Source organism: Salvelinus namaycush, chromosome 11, assembly GCF_016432855.1.
Source record: "Salvelinus namaycush isolate Seneca chromosome 11, SaNama_1.0, whole genome shotgun sequence".
NCBI classification, from domain to species: domain Eukaryota; kingdom Metazoa; phylum Chordata; class Actinopteri; order Salmoniformes; family Salmonidae; genus Salvelinus; species Salvelinus namaycush.
In genome coordinates this window covers 20,398,104-20,422,436 of record NC_052317.1, presented here as the reverse complement: position 1 = coordinate 20,422,436, position 24,333 = coordinate 20,398,104, and the positions used below count along the sequence as shown (strand labels likewise).

Sequence of the window (24,333 nt, the reverse complement as noted above, 5' to 3'; positions counted from 1 at the left end):
TGAGCCAGTGATGGGTAATAATATCCCTAATCACCACTTGTCCTCATCACTTCTGCCTAATCGCTGAATTACCCCTGGCCTGAAGACTGTCAAACAACCCTGTTTGGCTGGATACCAATTTGCGTCACTTTGTTGCCCTATATCCTCTGTTTCTTTATCTCAAGTCTGAGTGGATCATCCCACATGAAACAAAGGGTTAACTCACTCACTCCAGCAGCCCTTGATTTTTCAGTGAGCAGTCCTTGACTTTGTTAGTCTCAAAATGTCAAATTAAAATGTCCTGCTTTCCTTGTGAGACCTAGAAGTTGGGTCCTTTGCTGTAGCGTTCCTCTCTGAGAATAGCCTGGTAGCAGGAGGTGGGGTCACATACGCCATTGGCCCCAGGAGGGCCACGCTTCCCTGGGCTGCCGGGAATTCCTGACTTCCCTGGTTCACCTGGAGGCCCTGAGACACCGTGTCCGTCATTGCCTCTGGGCCCCTGGAGACCTGCAGAGGTGGAAGATAAAGACACGAAGAGTGGAATTGTTTATCACATATCCCTGACAGCCACAGGGACAATCTACAGACTCCTACACATGTTGATCAATTGGTCAGACAGTATGTTGGTCAGTATTCAATTGTAGATGACAGGTATACATTTGTTTGTGAAAACATGAATAGCATCACTCAACATTCCTACAAGAAGTGGGGGATTGTTACCTGCTGGGCCGGGAGGACCTGTCAACCCTGTGTCTCCATCTCCTTTGGACCCCTTTAACCCCATTGGTCCAATATCACCTGCACATAAAAGCATAGCAAAAACAGTCAGCAAGGTTGCTTAATCCCAAAACCATGGAATTGCAATTTACATCAACAGCACTACATAGACTGAAGTCAAATTCTTTGACCGTCAATCCCTGTGTTACCTTTGTGCCCATGAGGTCCCATCCGGCCTGGCTGTCCTGGGTAACCCTGTAAACCGGGCGTGCCAGGGTACCCTGGCGTTCCACTGGGGCCCTTGGGGCCGGCAGGGCCTGGCTCACCAGGTGGCCCCTTCACTGTCTCACACTGCCCACATTGACTTTTTGATGCCAACATCGCCAGGAGCTGCGGCAGCTGATCTAGATAGGGGAAATGAGCATTTGTTCTGTATGCAGCACACAATACTAGCTAGTCTTGTTTCTGTATTGACATAGGCTTACTGAACATTGCAACAATGTACTCTATGACATTTCTTTAGTTTGGAGCGAGATCCTAATTTTCATGGCTACTGTCAGTATGTTATTGTGTAATCTCTCCAAGAGTGTTACGTGTCAAAAATAGCAACTTGTTCTGACTCATGCCCAGACAGTGATTATGAAACCATGCACATATCAGAGGATGCGCTTTGTCACCAAATTGCAGAAATGAAATCTGCATTGGTTCACTAGATAGAGGCGTGCTGCTGTACACATAGTTCAACAGGATACTACTGTATGCATAGACCTACAGTTACCAACATAGTGACTATTTTGAAACGGCATGGATATGTGCACTTGGTGAAAAAACAAAACAATGGATGATTGCCTAAATTCCTAGCAAGCATTTTGAAGTTTATCATTTTTAACAGCCAAAAATCTTCAAGAATCCATACAACAGATAATGGTCATGCTTATGCATAAAATAAAATAGCAGGAAACATACTCCGAAGAACATTAGCGCAAAGCATCATCAAGTGGTCATCAGTTGGTGGCTTCCCCTGAAAGGCAATACATTCACATCAGTATGCTGGTAGTTAATGAGCTGGTAATGACTCTATTGACATTTTCGGGCAAATGGCTTTGACTCGAGTCTAGAGGAACAGATGTGGTCAACTTACAGGTTTGCCTGGGTATCCCAGCTCTCCTGGTTGCCCTGGTAACCCATCTTGTCCAGGAGAGCCGCGAGGCCCAGCAGCTCCCATCAGACCCACGTCCCCCTTCCTCCCCTCCGGCCCTCTGGCTCCAGTATCTCCTGATAGGCCTTTCTGGTGGGGGACAACATCACAGCTAATTCAGTTGGTGTATTGTTGTATGTTTGCAAACATACGAGTATGCAAACAATTAAACAGAGAGCAGTCTGTTGAATTCACTTGACTATTGAAAGCAATGTCTGCATAGGATGGTGTCATTCTGTTCAACATCTTTTTTATTTAATTGAATATGTTCAATGTGAAGACGGAGGGGGAATTTCCAAACCACATACACTACCATTCAAAAGTTTGGGGTCACTTAGAAATGTCCTTGTTTTCAATGAAAACATACATGAAATTAGTTGCAAAATGAATAGGAAATATGGTCAAGATGATAAGTTTATAAATAATGATTTTTAATTGAAATAATAATTGTGTCCTTCAAACTTTGCTTTCGTCCAAAAAAATCCTTTATTTGCACAAATTACAGCCTTGCAGACCTTTGGCATTCTAGTTGTCAATTTGTTGAGGTAATCTGAAGAGATTTCACCCCATGTTTCCTAAGCACCTCCCACAAGTTGGATTGGCTTGATGGGCACTTACGTACCATACGGTCAAGCTGCTCCCACAACTGCTCAATAGGGTTGAGAGCCGGTGACTGTGCTGGCCACTCCATTATAGACAGAATACCAGCTTACTGCTTCTTCCCTAAATAGTTTTTGCATAGTTTGGAGCTGTGCTTTGGGTCATTTTCCTGTTGTGGGAGGAAATTGGCTCCAATTAAGCACCGTCCACAGGGTATGGCATGGCGTTGCAAAATGGAGTGATAGCCTTCCTTCTTCGAGATCCCTTTTACCCTGTACAAATCTCCCACTTTACCACCACCAAAGCACCCCCAGACCATCACATTGCCTCCACCATGCTTGACAGATGGCGTCGGGCACTCCTCCAGCATCTTTTTATTTTTTCTGCGTCTCACAAATGTTCTTCTTTGTGATCCGATCAACTCAAACTTCGATTCGTCTGTCCATAACACTGTTTTCCAATCTTCCTCTGTCCAGTGTCTGTGTTCTTTTGCCCATCTTAATATTTAATTTTTATTGACCAGTCTGAGATATGGCTATGTCTTTGCAACTCTGCCTAGAAGGCCAGCATCCCGGAGTCGCCTCTTCACTGTTGATGTTGAGACTGGTGTTTTGAGGGTATTATTTAATGAAGCTGCCAGTTGAGGACTTGTGAGGCGTCTGTTTCTCAAACTAGATACTCTAATGTACTTAGTCTTCTTGCTCAGTTGTGCACCGGGGCCTCCCACTCTTTCTATTCTGCTTAGAGCCAGTTTGTTCTGTGAAGGGAGTAGTACACAGCGTTGTACCAGATCTTCAGTTTCTTGGCAATTTCTCACATGGTATAGCGTTCATTTCTCGGAAGAATAGACTGACGAGTTTCAGAAGAAAGGTCTTTATTTCTGACCAATTTGAGCCTGTAATCGAACCCACAAATGCTGATGCTACAGATACTCAACTAGTTTAATGAAGGTTTTATTGCTTCTTTAAATCAGAACAACAGTTTTCAGCTGTGCTAACATAATTGCAAAAGGGTTTTCTAATGATCAATTAGCCTTTTAAAATGATAAACTTGGATTAGCTAACACAACGTGCCATTGGAACACAGGAGTGATGGTTGCTGATAATCGGACTCTGTACACCTATGTAGATATTCCATATAATTTTTTTTTTTTTTTTTTTTTATAAAATAAAATCAGCTGTTTCCATCTACAATAGTAATTTACAACATTAACAATGTCTACACTATATTTCTGATCAATTTGATGTTATTTTAAATGGACAAAGAAAGAAATTGATTTTCTTTCAAAAACAAGGACATTTCTAAGTGACCCCAAACTTTTGAACAGTAGTGTATGTCTATTTGTTTTCATAGACCATGAGGTTCTCATGAGAGAGTAGAGAATGCAGAGCTGACTACTAGATACATTTCCCTTCCCTTCATCAGAATTTGTTTCTATATGTTAGCATGATAGGACAAATCGTCTTCTAAATACACCTTCTGTACTATAGGTGTACTTTTCAATTACTCAGTGTACAACTGAGAAGTTACATTTGTAAATTGAACTTCGACCTATGTCAAATGAAAGGATAAAGTAGAACATCAACTCTAAGATGAAATTAATCAGATCAAACTAACCTCTCCTTTGCTTCCTTTGAGTCCAGCTTCTCCCTGCAGTGGCAATCATACACAACATGAGGATAAAAACACTGAAATAAATGGATGGTCTAAAAGGCAGTATGAATATCCTTTAGTTACAGTATCATTGATGCATGCCTCCTAAACAGAGTTAAGAGGTGAAAGGTTAAATGTTACATACGTTTGCCCCAGTGTTCCCAGGAACTCCATTGTTGCCTCTCTCACCCTGGAGAAACAGGAGGGTATGGGTAGTGATGAAAAACACCATTCAATGCTGTTGCTCATAATATAACATACATTTCAGATTTATTGTATTGTATTATACCTGGCTTCCTTTGGGACCAGGTTCACCAGTTTCCCCCTGAAAACAATGACAGACATGGTATCTCGAGTCAGTCATATGATTTTTTTTATTAGATATATATTTTTTACAAATTGAACCTTTATTTAACTAGGCAAGTCAGTTAAGAACAAATTCTTATTTCACAATGACCCGGACATAAACCCGGGTGACGCTGGGCCAATTTTGCGCTGCCCTATGGGACTCTCAATCACGGCCGGTTGTGATACAGCCTGGATTTGAACCAGGGTGTCTGTAGTGACGCCTCTAGCACTGAGATGCAGTGCCCTGAGATGCAGGGCTTGTAAGTAAGCATTTCACTGTAACATGTGCACATGTGACAAATACAATTTGATTTGATTTAGACCGCTGCGCCAATTGATAACAGTTAATAAACCAAAAAGCCATACTCTACTCTAGTTAAGTTACTTTTGTAATGTAGTTTATATGTGAAAGTGTTTATCATTTTGTAATTCATTACCTTGTGACCTTTGAACCCTGGCAGTCCTCGGTCACCAGGTAACCCTTGAATCCCCTGCTCTCCCTCCACTCCCTGGAGAATCAACAGGAAACCCATTCTTCATAATGGCTTCAACAAAATATAACAATTCCACTACTGTATAACAATCATACATGTACAGCGGCTTGCGAAAGTATTCCCCCTTGGCATTTTTCCTATTTTGTTGCCTTACAACCTGGAGTTGGGGGGTTTGTATCATTTGATGTACACAACATGCCAACCACTTTGAAGATGCAAAATAGTTTTTATTGTGAAACAAACAAAAACAGAACTTGAGCATGCATAACTATTCACCTCTCCAAAGTTAATACTTTGTAGAGCCACCTTATGCAGCAATTACAGCTGCAAGTCTCTTGGGGTATGTCTCTATAAGCTTGTCACATCTAGCCACTGGGACTTTTTCTCTTTCTTCAAGGCAAAACTGCTCCAGCTCCTTCAAGTTGGATGGGACCTGCTGGTGTACAGCAATCTTTAAGTCATACCACAGATTCTCAATTGGATTGAGGACTGGGCTTTGGCTAGACCATTCCAAGACATTTAAATGTTTCCCCAGTTAAACCAGTTAAGTGTTGCTTTAGCAGTATGCTTAGGGTCATTGTCCCACTGGAAGGTGAACCTCCGTGCCATTCTCAAATCTCTGGAAGACTGAAACGGGTTTCTCTCAAGAATTTCCCTGTATTTAGCACCATTCATCATTCCTTCAATTCTGACCAGTTTCCCAGTCCCTGCCGATGAAAAACATCCCCACAGCATGATGCTGCCACCATGCTTCACTGTGGGGATGGTGTTCTCGGGGTGATGGGAGGTGTTGGGTTTGCGCCAGACATAGCGTTTTCCTTGATGGCCAAAAAGCTCAATTATAGTCTCGTCTGACCAGAGTACCTTCTTCCATATGTTTGGGGAGTCTCCCACATGCCTTTTGGTGAACACCAAACATGTTTGCAAATGTTTTTCTTTAAGTAATGGCTTTTTTCTGGCCACTCTTCCATAAATCCCAGCTCTGTGGAGTGTAGGGTTTAAAGTAGTCCTATGGACAGATACTCCCATCTCCACTGTGGAACTTTGCAGCTCCTTCAGGGTGAATACATATGCACGCACGACTTTTGTTATTTTTTTTTTTAGAATATTTGGAAACAAGTAGATTTTTTCATTTCACTTCACCAATTAGGATTATTTTGTGTATGTCCATTACATGAAATCCAAATGAAAATCAATTTAAATTACAGGTTGTAATGAAACAAAATAGGAAAAATGGCAAGAGGGATGAATACTTTTGCAAGGCACTGTACATTCAAGTAGGTAGATTCCGTCTTTGTGACAGAGGGCAAAATGAGCCACACACACAGAACATTACTTATTTCCTTTCCATGTACAGTAGTGCAATTGGTATTTTATTCTCGGGGGACTTCTACTTGTTAGTACTGAATGGCACAAGGCCAAAAGCACATGAACCATAGGTCTACAGCAGTAAAACATAATGATATGTATTGTGAGTTATAATGATGCTGAGAGATATATCCCAATTCGAAGTCTTCTGCCTGAGGTGGATCCTGTATGGAAAAACCCCATTTGCAGCCACCAGTACTAAAATACTGTATATAGTTGAAGTCAGAAGTTCACATACACTTAGGTTGGAGTCCTTAAAATTCATTTTTAACCACTCCACAAATGTATTGTTAACAAACTCAGTTAGGACATATACTTTCTGCATGACACAAGTCATTTTTCCAACAATTGTTTACAGACAGATTATTTCACTGTATCACATTTCCAGTGGGTCAGACGTCTACATACACTAAGTTGACTGTACCTTTAAACAGCTTGGAAAATTCCAGAAAATGATGTCATGGCTTTAGAAGCTTCTGATAAATGATGTCAATTAGCCTGAGTCAATTGGAGGTGTACCTGTGGATGTATTTCAAAGCCTACTTTCAAACCCAGTGCCTCTTTGCTACAAATTGTAGACCTTAACAAGTCTGGTTCATCCTTAGGAGCAATTTCCAAATGCCTAAAGGTACCACGTTCATCTGTACAAACAATAGTACGCAAGTATAAACACCATGGGACCACACAGCCGTCATACCGCTCAGGAAGGAGACGCGTTCTGTCTCCTAGAGATGAACATATTTTGGTGCGAAAAGTGCAAATCAATCCCAGAACAACAGCAAAGGACCTTGTGAAGATGCTGGAGGAAACAGGTACAAAAGTATCTATATCCACAGTAAAACGAGTCGACATAACCTGAAAGCCCGCTCAGCAAGGAAGAAGCCACAGCTCCAAAACCGCCATAAAAAAGCCAGACTACGGTTTGCAACTGCACATGTGGACAAAGATCGTACTTTCTGGAGAAATGTCCTCTGGTCTGATGAAACAAAAATAGAACTGTTTGGCCATAATGACCATCGTTATGTTTGGAGGAAAAAGGGGAGGCTTGCAAGCTGAAGAACACCATCCCAACCGTGAAGCACGGGGGTGGCAGCATCAAGTTGTGGGGGTGCTTTGCTGCAGGAGGGACTGGTGCACTTCATAAAATAGATGGCATCAGGAGGAAGGAAAATGATGTGGATATATTGAAGCAACATCTCAAGACATCAGTCAGGAAGTTAAAGCTTGGTTGCAAATGGGTCTTCCAAATGGACAATGACCCAAAGCATACTTCCAAAGTTGTGGCAAAATGGCTTAAGGACAACAAAGTCAAGGTATTGTAGTGGCCATCACAAAGCCCTGACCTCAATCCCATAGAAAATTTGTGGGCAGAACTGAAAAAGCGTGTGCGAGCAAGGAGGCCTATAAAACTGATTCAGTTAGACCAGCTCTGTCAGGAGGAATGGGCCAAAATTCACCCAACTTATTGTGGGAAGCTTGTGGAAGGCTACCCAAAACGTTTGACCCAAGTTAAATAATTTAAAGGCAATGCTACCAAATACTAATTGAGTGTATGTAAACTTCTGACCCACTGGGAATGTGATGAAAGAAATAAAAGCTGAAATAAATAATTCTCTCTGCTATTATTCTGACATTTCACATTCTTAAAATAAAGTGGTGATCCTAACTGACCTAAGACAGGGAGTTTTACTGAGTTTAAATGTATTTGGCTAAGGCGTATTTAAACTTCCGACTTCAACTGTATAGCATCTTTCACCTACCCCCAAACAGCTGAAAAATACCTACATTCAGTCCAGGTGTCCCAGGATGTCCTTCTGATCCACGCGCACCTTGGGCCCCCTACACATGTAGAGATGTGTTAACACACACATTAACACTCCCAGAACACACACAAACTACATCACGAAAAGCACATGTACATAAGAGAATACATACACAGACAAAGTATATGCAGCTCTCACACACACACACACACACACACACACACACACACACACACACACACACACACACACACACACACACACACACACACACACACACACACTAAGGATAGGGGAAATGCAGTAGCGGCAAGAGTTCACTAGTTACCTTTGAACCTTCAATTCCATAAGTTCCAGGTGGACCAATCGGACCCTGAAGACCCTGTACATGAGTGAAAATTCCGTTTTTAAAACAATGGCTTAATCATCTGTAAGGCAAAATGAAATGAACTTCATGAAAATAATGTGATTTTAAATTATGTGAAATTCTGAGGACTAGACTTTATTATAGATCAAAAGTGAGGCAAATAGTTACTTTTATCACACCAAATGATATAGGGACAAAAACAAATTGAAAGATACACAGAAAACAATTGGTGAATAAAATGGTGAGAATGATTTGAAATCACATGACAATAAAATTGCCTCTTTGTCCTCATTGGCTTTTCAGTTCTTCTAAAGTTGTCATGTAAGCCACAAGTCTGATAGAAGAACCTCAGTTAAATTCAACCACAGAGTTGCAATATCTTGACATTCCAATTGAGGGCAGCAAAGTTGAGGTTCAGCAATGACACTTGAATGTGAAGTACAGTTCCTACTTACATGTACATTCCTATTTTGTGAAGGATCTCACTCTGAATTTTGCAGAGGAGAGTTATGGAGCAGCAAAATAATTATTTCATTTTCAATAGGGTGAAAAGAAAAGAGAAGAAAATATGTAATGAACATCAAGCATACTGTACTTTCAGGTCCGATCCGTCACCTACCTGAGGTCCTTTTGGTCCAACCAGGCCCTCTTGTCCGGGTGGGCCTCTCTCCCCCTTGTAAAAACAAGGTCAAATCAAATGTATTAAAAATGCATTTTACATTGTTTTCAACACACAAGGTTTTGCAGTTACTCTTTCACTGAATATTTAATTTGTCATGTCTTAGGAGGCAAAGAGAATGTCATGACACAGAGGGTGAGCCAACCAAGTCATTGATTGCGCCATGGCCAACTACTGGATTATATTGTCTAAGTTGATCTGTTTATTACCCGAGGTCCAGCAGGCCCCATCTGCCCGGGAAGGCCTCGGATTCCCTATGAAGTTCATGAAAAAACAGAGATATCACACTCAGGAGAACTATGAAAAAACAAAGGCAAATATCTACAGTACCAGTCAAAAGTTTGGACACACCTATTCATTCAAGGGTTTTTCTTTATTTTTACTATTTTCTACATTGTAGAATAATGGTGAAGACACCTAAACTATGAAATAACACATATGGAATCATGTAGTAACCAAAAAAGTGTTAAACAAATCTAAATATATTTGATATATTTGAGATTCTTCAAAGTAGCCACCCTTTGCCTTAATGACAGCATTGCACACTCTTGGCATTCTCTCAACCAGCATCACCTGGAATGCTTTTCCAACAGTCTTGAAGCAGTTCCCACATATGCTGAACACTTATTGACTACTTTTCCTTCACTCTTCGGTCCAACTTATCCCAAACCATCTCAATTGGGTGATTGTGGAGGTAATCTAATGCAGCACTCCATCACTCTCCTTCTTGGTCAAATAGCCCTTGCACAGCCTGTAGGTGTGTTGGGTCATTGTCCTGTTGAAAAACAAATGATAGTCCCACTCAGCCCAAATCAGATGGGATGGTGTATCGCTGCAGAATTCTGTGGTAGCCATGCTGTGTAAGTGTACCTTGAATTCTAAATAAATCACCAACAGTGTGATTGTGTGACACCTCCACACCATCACAGCTCCCCCTCCATGCTTCACGGTGGGAACCACACATGTGGAGATCATCCATTCACCTACTCTGCGTCTCACAAAGACACTGCGGTTGGGAACCAAAAATCTCAAATTTGGATTCATCAGATCGAAGGACAAATTTCCACCGGTCTAATGTCCATTGCTCGTGTTTCTTGTCCTCCTGCATGTCTCTTCTTCTTATTGGTGTCCTTTAGTAGTTGTTTTTTTGCAGCAATTAAACCATGAAGGCCTGATTCACAAAGTCTCCTCTGAACAGTTGATATGTGTCTGTTACTTGAACTCTGTGAAGCGTTTATTTGGGCTGCAATTTCTGAGGCTGGTAACTCTAATGAACATATCCCCTGCAGCAGAGGTAACTCTGGGACTTCCATTCCTGTGGCGATCCTCATGAGAGCCAGTTTCATCATATCGCTTGATGTTTTTTGCGACTACACTTGAAGAAACGTTCAAAGTTCTTTACATTTTCCGGATTGACTGACATTCATGTCTTAAAGTAATGATGTACTGTCATTTCTCTTTGCTTATTTGAGCGGTTCTTGCCATAATATGGACTTGGTCTTTTACCAAATTGGGCTATCTTCTGTATACTTCCCCTAGCTCGTCACAGCACAACTGATTGGCTCAAACGCATTAAGGAAAGAAATTCCACAAATGAACTTTTAACAAGGCACACCTGGTAATTGAAATGCATTCCAGGTGACTATCACATGAAGCTGGTTGAGAGAATGCCAAGAGTGTACAACGCTGTCATCAAAGCAAAGGGTGGTTACTTTGAAGAATCTCAAATATAAAATATATTTTGATTTGTTTAACACTTTTTTCATTACTACATGATTCCATATGTGTTATTTAATAATTTTGATGTCTTCACTATTATTCTACAATGTAGAAAATAGTAAAAATAAAGAAAACCCTGTAATGAGTAGGTGTGTCAACTTTTGACTGGTACTGTATATCAATAAACATGTACAGTATAATTTCTACAGCTCTATTTCAGCACAGCTGAGGGTCTCTTACTGCTCTTGAAATATCCTGGAAACTGGAAGAAAGCTGTATCATGATGATGATGATGATGATGATATTGTGCACATGAAATTAGAGGCCCACTTTCTATTTCCAGTTCCCATGTTTACCCGGCTGGCGGTGACCACAATATCAACCTAGTTTACAGCCAGTCAGAGCTTTCACCCATTATCTACAGTACGTAATGACACTCATGGGACTTAGGGAGGGAGCCATGATGATGATTAAAGTTAGCAGAGAGGACAACATAAACTGTTAGTTCTACTCCTCGTGATGCATTGCAGGATTTTAAGTCACAGTTGTAGGATGGCTTGGCTGACTGGCTCATTAGGACTTTCATTCATTTTTCAACACAGTTAGATTTTACTTGATTTCCCCATAAACAGGAACATTGTAATTATGGGCAAAGTGGCACAGCAGAATGGCATCTGAGGGCACTGGCCACCACACCTAAGTTCAAATAGTATTTGTTTTCTTTCAAATACTTTGAGCTTGATTGGAAAATGGCATGCGAGGGCACTGGCTACATTAGCTACATGTCGAGCCATAGGGTTTCATGTTGTGCGAGAGCCAGACTACAGACTCGTACATTTTTGGGGGGGGTCAATATTTCTTGGTATAATATTTATCAAACTCCTCTTGCTATTTTTGGTAAGAACATTAGTTGCTGTATCCATGTTCAAACAGACCAGCTTAAATTTCAATGTTGTCTGTGAAATGCTCTAAAAAACCAAGGCTTGCATTGCATTAGACAGAGACCAGATAGACAAATACAGTTGTCAATATAATCGTCTGTCTCCACCTGGTGGCCTTTTAGTGGTCTCTTTAAATAGGTTGAAAACAGGAAAGAACGTCCCAATGTTTACCTCATCCACCTCACTGAGGTGAGAACTGGTAGTTACTAAAGTATTTTCGATTAGCCTCTAGGACTAGGTGTACTATTGCATTAGTCATTCATTTGATCTCACATACACCTTGTTTACTCAATGGAGCAGTGGAGGCTGGTGGGAGGAGCTATTGGATGACGGGCTCATTGTGATGGCTGGAATGGAAAAAATGGAACGGAGTCCTCCCTGACCAAGGCCCTTCTCCCCCGATTACTCCGTTTGGCCAGGCAGCCAGCTCTAGGAAGAGTCTTGGTGGTTCCATACTTCTTCAATTTAAGAATGATGGAGGTCACTGTGTTCCTGGGGACCTTCAATGCTGCAGAAATGTTTTGGTACCCTTCCCCAGATCATTGCCCTGACACAATCCTGTCTCGGAGCTCTACGGACAATTCCTTTGACCTCATGGCTTGGTGTTTGCTCTGACATGCACTGTCAACTGTAGGACCTTATATAGACAGGTATGTGCCTTCCCAAATCATGTCCAATCAATTGAATTTACCACAGGTGGACTCCATTCAAGTTGTAGAAACATCTGTGACGATCAATGGAAACAGGTTGCACCTGAGCTCAATTTCGAGTCTCATAGCAAAGGGTCTGAATACTTAAGTAAATAAGGTAATCTCAGTTTTTTTTTTAATACATTTACAAAAATAAATAAAAATGTTTTTGCTTTGTCATTATAGGTTATTGTGTGTAGATTGATGAGGGGGGAAAAAAACGATTTAGTCCATTTTAGAATAAGGCTGTAACGTAACAAAACGTGGAAAAGGTCAAGGGGTCTGAATACTTTCCGAAGGCACTGTACGCAGTATTTCCAAAGACTATGAAAGAGGAGACTGATTATTACATCATAGTGGTTCTCATAATATTTCTATGGTTTGGAAAAAGGAAATTAAGGTTGTTAGAGATCAAAAATGTATCTTCTTTAGTAGAAACAAGGTAGTTTGTGGATGTAGGCTACATATGGATTACACACAGATGCTATCAGGTCTTTTTAGCAATTGGTTAAAATTATTTTTAGTGAAAGGTTTAACCCAAAGACCCTACGCAGATGGGGGTGGTTATTGGTGCTTCCTCAGCCAGCTGGTTCAGATTCTGGCCAGGGGCCACAGTACCGCACTAAAACATTCGCTGTATATATTACTCAAGGTTTTCATGCTCCTACAAGGAGGAAATGTGGCTTAAAAGATTTTTTTGTGGACAGGGTAGGGAGAATGATTTAACACATAAAATAATAACAATCTGTATTTTAATTTTTCTGTCAGATGATAAGCATAGACAAATAAGCTTAGACATGTTCTTATGTTTAATCATATAAATAGTTTTCTATACACCAAGTGTGGATCCTGGGGTCATATATACACCAAGTCTGGATCCTGGATGCTCTACAGATGCTGATAAGCAACTGACTGTCTGTTGATAAGCAACTGCTTGCTAAGTTTACGGTTAGGGTAAAGTTTAGAATAAAGGTTAGGGCAAGAGGGTTAAGTTTAGGGTTAGAGCTAGAGTTAGGGATAGTGGATAGTTAGTTGAAATGTTACTGATACTCTACAGACTATCTACAGATGGACTATCCAAAAAAAAAGTGTTACCGATCCTGGAGTTAGCAAACACTGTGGTTGGATGAACACCACATTTGAAGAAAAATCTACGCAAACTCCATGACTATTTTGAGTTAAAAGTCCTTAATGTCATTTTAGGTGACTTGATCCATGATCCATGGTTTTAATGTATATTGGAAAAACATAGTTGACATGATCGTTTAAAGGGAGCAGGTAGTAGAATGTATAGGAGTGGATGAGGATGAGGATGATGAGTAAATGGACTGGCTTAGTGAATGTGTCCAGCTTTTATTAAGAAATAACGTTTCATTTGAACAATGAAGACTCACCGGAACTCCAATCTGTCCATCACCACCATGAACCCCAAAGTCTCCTTTCTCACCCTAAACATAATAAAACAGAACTATGATATTCACATACTTGATATACTCTGAAATAGCTACTGTAACATGTGAAAATATCCATTGAGCTTTGAGACAGATGATCGCCTCAAGTTGGGGGTTTCCATACCCCGTCAGTGAGGTTTAACACTATCACTCTTAACAAAAGTCCCTCTTAACAAAAAATGTGTTCTAAATCCTCACTAACACAACATACACACTATTCATTTTCCAAGGTGAGTGTAGACTGCAGGAGTAGAACAGAGTGCACGAGAGAAGAGACGATCCTTCTCAAACACTCATACACCTCCAACATAGGTTTATAATATAAACCACAGACCACAGTACACGCTGCTCAGTCAGGTTTTCAATGATAAAGGAGGTAAGCAGGGAAAGCTGTGGGTTTATAGGTCCTGACACACGGAGGGCTGCTTTTGAAGTGCTTTGCCTTCCTGAACATCTAACAGGCACACGTGCGACAAAGAGCCTATCATTAGCAACATAAGAGGTCTGTATGATCTTATAAAAAGACATGTTAAAACTGTAATGGCTGTAAATATTGAGGATGACAAGTGTTGATTATGGCTTTCAAAATGTGCAACCAACACAGTGTGGGAGATGTTATCTAGAAAAGGAGTTAGTATCTACAGTCAAACTTATTGAATGCTCTTCAGTTTTAGCCACGCTAACTACAATTAGTCCATTTAGTGTTCTACATCTCTGCAACAATGCACGTTCAATTACATAAAAGCTCAGAAATTAAAACTGCAACCAAGGCATGAAATCAAGAAAAACCCTGTTATCAAAATCTCAAATTACATAGCACCCAAAAATGCTATAATGAATACTGTATACTATATCACAATTACTCATGCGATTCGCCAAATTACAAGACATTAGTTACATTTTTAAGACCCTGGAATCCTATTTTGGAACATTCTTAGTAAAAAGGGTGTTGGATGTTGAATTGTGTTCTTGTTGAATTGTGTTTTAAATATAGCATTGATTACTGTACTCACATACAGAATTAACATGTTCTGTAATCAGCTGTGTTTTAATTGTGTAACCTTAAATGTATGTTAATTGCAAAGTTCACACAAGTCAGTCATCAACTTAACCTTTCATGTCGATACACAGAATCTATCTATTTTAATCTAAAATGTTGGTTATGCAAAATGAAAGTCTGAAAGAGTGTTGAAAATGCCAATGTATATCACATCAATCACACATCATGGTCAAAACTTGATTGAGCATGAGTCACTTAGGTACTTCTTCCAAGATTTCTCTCTTCAAAGTATTGTGATTTTTCATGCACAGGAAGGAACAATGTTGCTCCCTGTGTGGAATGAAGCATTCTATTTGACATGGATGTTTAGGCAAGATTGTGCAAAAATTAGTATTCTTCTCTTGCTTTTGAGGCTGTGCCTTACTCTAAAGCAGGGCTCTCTAGCCATGTTCCTGGAGAGCTAGCCTCTTGTAGGTTTTCAATCCAACCCTAATCTAGCGCACTTGATTCCACAGATTATCCATTATATTAACCAGATACCCCAGTGACCGCTCTAACAATTTAAACAAATATCTTCAAAAATGGAAAGCAGTCGGGAGGAGGCAAGACCATTCTAGCAAATGAGAGGGCAGAGACGCGCGTGAACAACAGGCACAACTCCGATAAAGTGTTTTTTCTCAAAGTTGCCAGGATGTCACGTGACCTACTTATATCAGTACACTCATAACAACCTAAGCATTACGAAACTTCTATTCAATCAAATAAGCCACACGTAGCAAATAAACCATTACATTTTTTGTTAACCAAATTCAACACTCTCTCATTGAACTCCGTACAAAAACTCCTTGAGTGAAACAAACAAAAAAACTGCACCTGCTGGAGAAAACATATGTTGGGCCCAGTTATCCCTGTCGCCTTGCCTCTTCCTCTCTGCTGATTCTAATAATTAGCTGGTTGATAATCTGAATCATGTTAGTTACAACTGGGGTTAGATTGAAAACCTATAGGAGGGCTAGCTCTCCAGGGACAGGATTGAAGAGCCATGCTTTAGAGTAAGGCACAGCCTCAAAAGCAAGAGCAGAATACTCATCTTGCTTGGAACACTCCATTCCACATGCGGCGGAACATTGTTCCTTCCCGTGCATGAAAAATCACGAGAACTTTTGGGGATCTCATGCGTGGTAATAACTACAGTATATGTATATAGGACTTGCATCCTTGGCACAATAACGTTCTAATTTTGATACAGGACCTCACACCAAGCTGTTTTCTGAATTACAACAGGAATCCTTTGTAACTTAAAACTAGGAAATGATTTCCACACAACCATTTTTACTCATCTAGGATAGCAATTACCCAAAACTTTATGAGACTTCATCTGACATGTAACTTTCATTCAAGTTTACATTGAATTTTATGCATGCGTCTCAAAACATTCCTGTGCATTTTGATCCAAGTGTAGCCTGGTACTGATAGACTTTTTTTCCTATTGTTGTCAAGGCAAGTTCGCTGGCTGGTTAAACCAAACCTCTCCGACATCTAAAGTATGGTGTGGCTGGTTTTTACAGCTGCTGTGTCCTGTGAGCTTCAGGGCCGTGATTACAGAGTGCAGCAGCCAAGCCCGCTGCAGCGCCATGCCGTACTGTGAAAACCCAACCCAATGAACAGGCTTTCATCTGGGCCACCACATCAAACCAGTCGGTTAGTTAATCATGCACTGGATCCAGACCAGCAGGCTGGGGATGGGGAGCTGGGCTGGAAAAGCTGGGGTTTTGCTTGAAGAATTATTTGGGGACCTTGGCTTCTAATCCAAAATGAGAGGGAAGGTTGGGATTTTTTTTAAATAAAAAAATACATATTTAGGATACATTTAGCTGATAATAAGCCAAGGAGTTCCAAAAAAAGTATTTATTCAATGAATTTGAGTGAGAGGATGACCATTAGCCATGACAGTGACTCACTGCAATTACAAACTACACTCAAAATAATCTGTCACTCCAACAAGATAAATATTATCTGTGTACAGGAGATTTTTACAGTTAAATCAAATGGTGGCATCCCTGGTGTTTTACAATTTCAGCAAACCAGTTTGAGGTTTCACTTGTACTTTTCATGGTTACAATGCGCAAATGTCACATCCCTCACAAAACCGTTCCTTCTCCAATTGCAAGATGACAACAAACATCTTACTAAGCCAAGACCTTTATCAAAGCTACTTTACGGGTAAGTGTGCATAGTTTAATAAACCGGTAAATGGTAGGGTGTCACTAATTTCCACCACTCCAAAAGGAAGGGACATGTTCCCTGGGCGATTAACAGATGCTGGGGCAGATGCAGAGCTCTGAAAATAGATTGCAGGAACAGAAGCCACGCTCCGCTCTGCAGCGCTCACCCCTCATTATAGAACACCAAACTCACGCCAGGCAGCGAGCCAGGTTACACATACTACTACTGGAAGCTGAAACGATCCTTTGTGTCCCTGGATCTCCTAGATCCACTACAGATCCAGCGCACACACCACAAAGTTCCCTCAGGAAAAATAAACCTCTTAAGTCTAAGGCTAGTTTACTAGGTACTGATCGGCATATGAGTATTCATTAAATATAGCCTGCATTACAGTATGTAGTTGTAAGCATCATCAGTTCAACATCTAATTAAACAGGGTTATAGGGTGTAGCTAAAAAAGTAATTATCCACAATGGGGTAATGAAATTATCCCCATTCATTAAAAAAAATAAAAAAAATAACTGAACATATATACAGTTCAAATCTGGGTAACCTGCTTCCTGTTCTTTCCAACCAAAGCAAAGAACATCAAATATACTTTAGTCAATGTTTACAAGTGAACTAACAATGTTCCTACCTCCTGCACCCACCATCTCAACTCTAGAAATAGCTTATGTAGACTTTCCGCCACCTAGACTAGCTTGTGGAAGTGTCTTAATATAGAACTATGAGTGAAACTCTAACATTTCAAACCTCCTCCTATGGAACCACCAACTCTAAAGGAAAAGGAAAGATTAACCACAAATATTCCCTCTGAAACCCCCCCCCAAAAACCCACAGATGTTCCAAGATAGAAGATCATCTCGAACAAGATGTCACTGAGCTCACAGTCCCTTGCTTGTCACATCTGCCATCGCCTACAGACGTATTACTTGTTTATGAAAGTATGTGAAATGAAATCTCAGCTCACCTTCACTCCAGCTGGTCCAACAAAACCATCCTTTCCTACTGGCCCTGTGTCCCCCTGCACAGAAAAACAACATAATTTCAGTTATAAAATGCTGTATAGTAACCCTGGACTTCCCTCTGACCAACAAGCAAACTGATACTGTACTGTTGTCATTGGATGTTTTGTTGTAGAGAATAGGGTTGGGCCAACATGATTAAATCAAATATTGTGATATTTTATATTGGCGTTAAGTGCAAGACTACTCTATTTGAACTTTACAAATCAAAAAACTGTTCAGTTTTATCAGTTAGGGTGTATCTACAGTATATGTTGAAAATGAAGTCTAAATTAATCAACTAAGCTTAATTTTTTTCGCCACCTTACACAGATATGAACATGAAGGTCAGCATACATAATAGGTGTATACAAGCTTACATGTGGTCCATGCTCCCCTGGTGGTCCCTGAGCTCCTGCTTCACCGGGACTTCCCTGTACATATGAAAATGTCTGCATTAAAGAGTCAACAAAATATAGCACTACATTCAATTGCCATAAAATATTTCTGAAAAAGTTTGTCTCTTACCTTTTCTCCTAGAATTCCTGTGGCCTCCAATTTAAGCTGTCTCTCAGGTCCCTACAATGGAAACAGTCTTTTAAAACCCTTGTCCATTGGCACCACCACCATTACATGGTCTTTGAGACCTGACTACCTCTGAGTATGTAGTGTGTTATTAAGGTAGTCTGAGAATACGTCTATCGTCTACAAGCACTAAATTAAACTGGATATTGGCATTTTGTTTTTATCATTCATGTCTACACTACTTGCACCTGCTTAGTAGTCTGCCTATTACGCTGGGCTGCTCCCACAGCCGTGTGTGTGTGTGTGTGTGTGTGTGTGTGTGTCTCTATAATTACACTTCATTAAAGGGTCATGACTCACCGTAGGTCCTGGAGGGCCAGGTCTGCCTTCAAGGCCTGGTGCTCCCGTGTCACCCTGCAGCCAGGATGAATCAGCTCAATCACAAAGACATGACCTGAATTCAAAACTACAGTAACATGGTTTAGGCCTGGGGCCTTTAGATCTAATAGCAAGATCAAATAAAATGTAATTTGTCACATACACATGGTTAGCAGATGTTAATGCGAGTGTAGCGAAATGCTTGTGCTTCTAGTTCCGACCATGCAGTAATATCTAACAAGTCATCTAACCTAACATGATGAGCCATACAACGAGTTATGTGATATGAAAATGATTTGTTACAGTATATTGTGAACCTATCTCATGATGCTTACTTTGGCCCCATTAAGTCCTGCTTCGCCCTTATGCCCTGGTATGCCCACTTTGCCCTAAGTTGAATAATGAAACCAACATTACAAACACAGTGGCAGTAAGTATAATCAGCAAAATGCAGAAATTGTAGTGACATATATTTCACTCACATTGTTCCCATTCTTCCCGGGTTCTCCTGGTATTCCACGTTCACCTGGCTTCCCCTTCACAAAGAAAATGAGCAACAATTCATCAGAATCACCATACTGTATGATTGATCCTCATGTTTTGAAATTAGATATATTTAAGATAGATAGCCAGTACTCACAGGCTTACCGTCAGGGCCAGGTGGCCCCTCCCTCCCTTTCTCACCTCGGAAGCCCTACAGGGTTCAAATTGACAAGCTATGAACTAGAGATTTACATACAGTCATCCATCTGATGGAGTTGGCATTTTGTCTGTACAGCTGTTTGGTCATACATCTCTCAATCAATTTATGGTTGAATTATTTATGATTTAATTATCACCATAGGCCCAGGAAGACCAGGAGACCCAGGTTTCCCCTGAGGGCAGTGACAGCTCTCCACTGCTGCAGGTTGTCTGTCCAGAGGACACTGGGAGCAGAAAACCATTTAATATAACAGGAACAACCCAACAAGTCTACAAATGTAATGTAATAATTACAATGTAATGTAAAGATAGACAACCAACAAGCATACTCACCCTGTCATCCTCCTGTATAGAAATAAACATAGAGAGATAATGATATGAAGATTAAATTATCGTTGGCCCCCCCCGCCTTCAACAGAAACCTTCAGTGACATGTGGAAGTAAATTATGAGTCTCGTAGTTACAGTATCATTACACTCACCACAGAGTATATTTCACACGCTGTCTCGTTCTCACTTTGCTCGGGATTGCAGTAAAGCCTCAGTTTTTGTATCTCGATCTAAAGAAGGATTACAAGACGAACATAGTCATGTTACTGTGTCATTATAGTAAAAAAGTTCATCCAAATATAGAAGCTCCTTTAAAATGAAAGCAAACCATTATTTGTACATATATGGTTGTTGCATTTCTTCAAGTTTGCCCAACACCCATTGTTACTCACAGGAACAGTTGCTTCCATCTTGACCTTCTTGGCGACCTGTATCTTTCCTTTGATGTAGATGGGAAATACAGGTTCTAGTAGCTGCTCCTCTATCTGCATGTCGTCCAGGTAACAGATGATACGTCTGGGTTTAACAAGCAGCTTCAACTGGTGCCACTCTGAGTCAAAGAGTCTCTGTAGAAAAAGTAAAACTTGCTGAGTAGGTAACTACCATTTCAAAACATAAAGAGCTGGTTTCCCCAGACACATTTAACATGCGTTTTAGTCCAGCACTAGGATTAATATGTGTCCAGGAAACCAGTCCAAAGGTGTTGGGGGTCATTATGTCAGTGTGTTTCTATAGACCTTAATTCCTCTGTCATTGAAAATGACACACTGTTCTTTCTTGTTGACACTGGTGGTTGTGCTGGTGAAGGTGACAGACTTGTCCAGTCCATTGAGGGTCACAGCGAACTGTTTCAGCCCGTCCTGAGAGAGCACTCTGATCAGGTCCAACTTCACATGGTTGGTGGGGCTCTTCAGGCGTAGAGTGGCCACAAACACATAGGAGGGAGGCAGACCCTCAGGGAAGATGGACCTAGAGGATCAATAAAAATGGGTTATACTTTATGTAGAAGTGTGTTACAGAAATCTTGTGAGCTGTAAGGAGTTTACTGTCAGAGTGTGTGTATATAAACGGTCAGTCCCCCTACCTGGTGCTGTCGGTGAGGTCCAGTCGGGGGCTAAGCAAGTAGGAAGTCTCTGACATCAGCGAGCCCTGGACTTTCTTTGCTTTCATGTCGATCTGCATTCTAGACAGCAGCTCAAATCCCTTTACATTGGCTGTTCCAGGGATCTGCATTGGGCACACAGACTCTGAGAGAGAGAGACAGACAGACATAGAGAGCAAGTTAGTTTTGACCACTGTTATTTCATCTTGGAGGTTCATGACACATGCTGCATTATGGAAATGTCTCAAAATAAGCTATCTAAGCTATCATTAGCCTCAGGATCCCAGACTCACCCTCACACAGCTTCTGCTCCATGGCGTCTCGGATGTTAGCGATGGAGCTGTAGTCCTCAGCGTAGAGAACATATGTAGAGGGGGGCTTGTTGGCCATGGACACCAGCTCGGAGTTGGTGATCTCATTGCCCACGCCCACAGCGAACAGGATAATATTCTGGGCCTTGGCTTCCACGGCCGCGTCCACCACGTCGTCCTGGCTACGGCCATCCGTCAGCACCACAGCAATGCGGTTCCTGGCAGGCTGCGTGCGGTTGGAGAACGGGAAGACGTGCTGCGTGGCAAATTTGATGGCCCTGCCCGTCTGGGTGTTGCCCCCCAGGTAGCCGATGGTGTTGATGGCGTCGACCAGTTCCTGGCTGCTCAGGTGTTTTCCCAGCGGAATCTCCAGACGGGGCGTGTCGCTGTACTGGACCACGCCCACCTGGGTGTGACGGGAGCTCACGTCAAAGCCTCTGGTGATATTGACCAGCCATCGTTTGGCCAAGTCAAAGTCTGGAGTGCCCACACTGGAGGAACCGTCGATTATGTAAACCAGGTCATTTGATGCTGTGCTACAGCCTGGAATCAAGGAAAGAAGAAATATTACCCACCACGTGATTCACCTCGCTGGCTACCGACATCAAAACCAGTATTTATAAATCTGCATTAATATGACAATATTGACATTATAGGCCTGTGTACAGTAGTAATATTAGTTAGAAATTGCAGGCAATGTTGATAATTATCATTAATTGCAATACATAAAAATGTATAAAATGTATTTACCCGCTTGAACGTCAACATCTTCCACTAAATTATCTCCCCTCAGATGTGGAAGGAACATCCATGTTAATACTGATCCTAATATCCATTTCTTCATTGTTGATCAACAGTACTGCAAAGTCCTCCTTGAATTAAAATGAAGATGGAGGATACAAACTAAATGGCAAAATGCATATTTTAGTAAATATGTAATAAGCTAGCAAAACATGATTAAGACAATAATAGCAAAACATGTCAAATTACTTTCAAAGTTCTATGCGATAAATAAATGTTGTACCCAAAACTGCACATTGAATGTACATGTTTTACAGGAATATCGATTTGACTTTTGTCCATTACTTCAGTACATTTTTAGGAGAAACTTTAACAATTGTTAAGACAGTTCTCTTACCTTCACTCTTTACTCATCAGCTGCCAATATACCACTCATCAATGTAAATGCAAACAGTCCTGCAGTAACACAGGCGTCTAGATTTACTGAAACAGGCTACTTACTCCCTGCTGTACAAGATGGCAGGCTGTAACATAGCTAGCAGACATGAATAGATGTTCCTGGAAGCCTTTTTATACCAAACCAAACTGTGACGTGGACCTGAGACTTCCCAATGAGGACCTACTGGCTTTGGGTTGGGATGTGGATTATAGGGGAGTGGTTACACCCAGCCTCTGAAGCATGCTTGTCTGCAGCCACCTGCGAGAGGTACTGTAGCGTCAAATCTGTTGCTGAAATCATATGCTGCTTTATAGGTCAAACATACTTGCTTGTTTATCTGGTTCCATTTTGTGGAACAGACGGTCAAAAGCCCTTGCTGCTGAATCCAAAGCTCCCATTTTACATTGTGGTAGTTTAGCAGACGCTCTTATCCAGAGCGACTTACAGTAGTGAGTGCATACATTTTCGTACTGCAGTTAGTAGATCATACATAACTTAAAATGATGATTCATATAACATTACAACAATACCTTAGCATTAGCAACCCTCTTCTCTCACAACCTGCTGCTGGTATACCCAACTGGGCCATCATTGAGGTGTGAATCCCATCTGTAAAATATTTGTTTTAGTTCAAAAGTCTATATAAAGTCTATCCACTCTATCCACTATCCAAATCAAATTTTATTGGTCACATACAGTACAGGTGAATAGCAGATGTTATTGTGGGTGTAGCGAAATGCTTGTGCTTCTAGCTCAGACAGTGCAGTAATGTCTAACAAGTAATATGTAACAAATTACACAACATATACCCAATACACACAAATCTAAGTAGGAATGAATTAAGACTATATACACAGTCGTGGCCAAAAGTTTTGAGAATGACACAAATATTAATTTCCACAAAGTTTGCTGCTTCAGTGTCTTTAGAAATTTTTGTCAGATGTTACTATGGAATACTGAAGTATAATTACAAGCATTTCATAAGTGTCAAAGGCTTTTGTTGACAATTACATGAAGTTGATGCAAAGAGTCAATATTTGCAGTGTTGACACTTCTTTTTCAAGACCTCTGCAATCTGCCATGGCATGCTGTCAATTAACTTCTGGCTCACATCCTGACTGATGGCAGCCCATTCTTGCATAATCAATGCTTGGAGTTTGTCAGAATTTGTGTTTTTTTTTGTTTGTCCACCCGCCTCTTGAGGATTGACCACAAGTTCTCAATGGGATTAAGGTCTGGGGAGTTTCCTGGCCATGGACCCAAAATATATGTTTTGTTCCCCGAGCCACTTAGTTATCACTTTTACCTTAATGGCAAGGTGCTCCATCATGCTGGAAAAGGCATTGTTCATCACCAAACTGTTCCTGGACGGTTGGGAAAAGTTGCTCTCGGAAGATGTGTTGGTACCATTCTTTATTCATGGCTGTGTTCTTAGGTAAAATTGTGAGTGAGCCGACTCCCTTGGCTGAGAAGCAAACCCACACATGAATGGTCTCAGGATGCTTTACTGTTGGCATGACAAAGGACTGATGGTAGCGCTCACCTTGTCTTCTCCGGACAAGGTTTTTTCTGGATGCCCCAAACAATCGGAAAGGGGATTCATCAGAGAA

General features: G+C 41.0%; 1 protein-coding gene across 1 annotated transcript; it reads right to left on the bottom strand.

The window, feature by feature from the left end:
* Positions 1 to 298: 298 nt before the first annotated feature.
* Positions 299 to 23,312, bottom strand: si:ch211-106n13.3 (vWFA and Collagen domain-containing protein). The gene is given in 22 exon segments (XM_039003161.1): positions 299 to 486; positions 700 to 777; positions 906 to 1,100; positions 1,663 to 1,717; positions 1,838 to 1,984; positions 4,112 to 4,144; positions 4,293 to 4,337; positions 4,933 to 5,004; positions 18,163 to 18,216; positions 18,577 to 18,630; positions 18,725 to 18,775; positions 19,082 to 19,135; positions 19,435 to 19,488; positions 19,582 to 19,635; positions 19,740 to 19,793; positions 19,939 to 20,054; positions 20,282 to 20,360; positions 20,523 to 20,696; positions 20,868 to 21,099; positions 21,215 to 21,377; positions 21,526 to 22,086; positions 23,300 to 23,312. Coding segments are annotated over 22 exon segments (2,526 nt in total).
* Between the last annotated feature and the right edge of the window lie 1,021 nt (positions 23,313 to 24,333).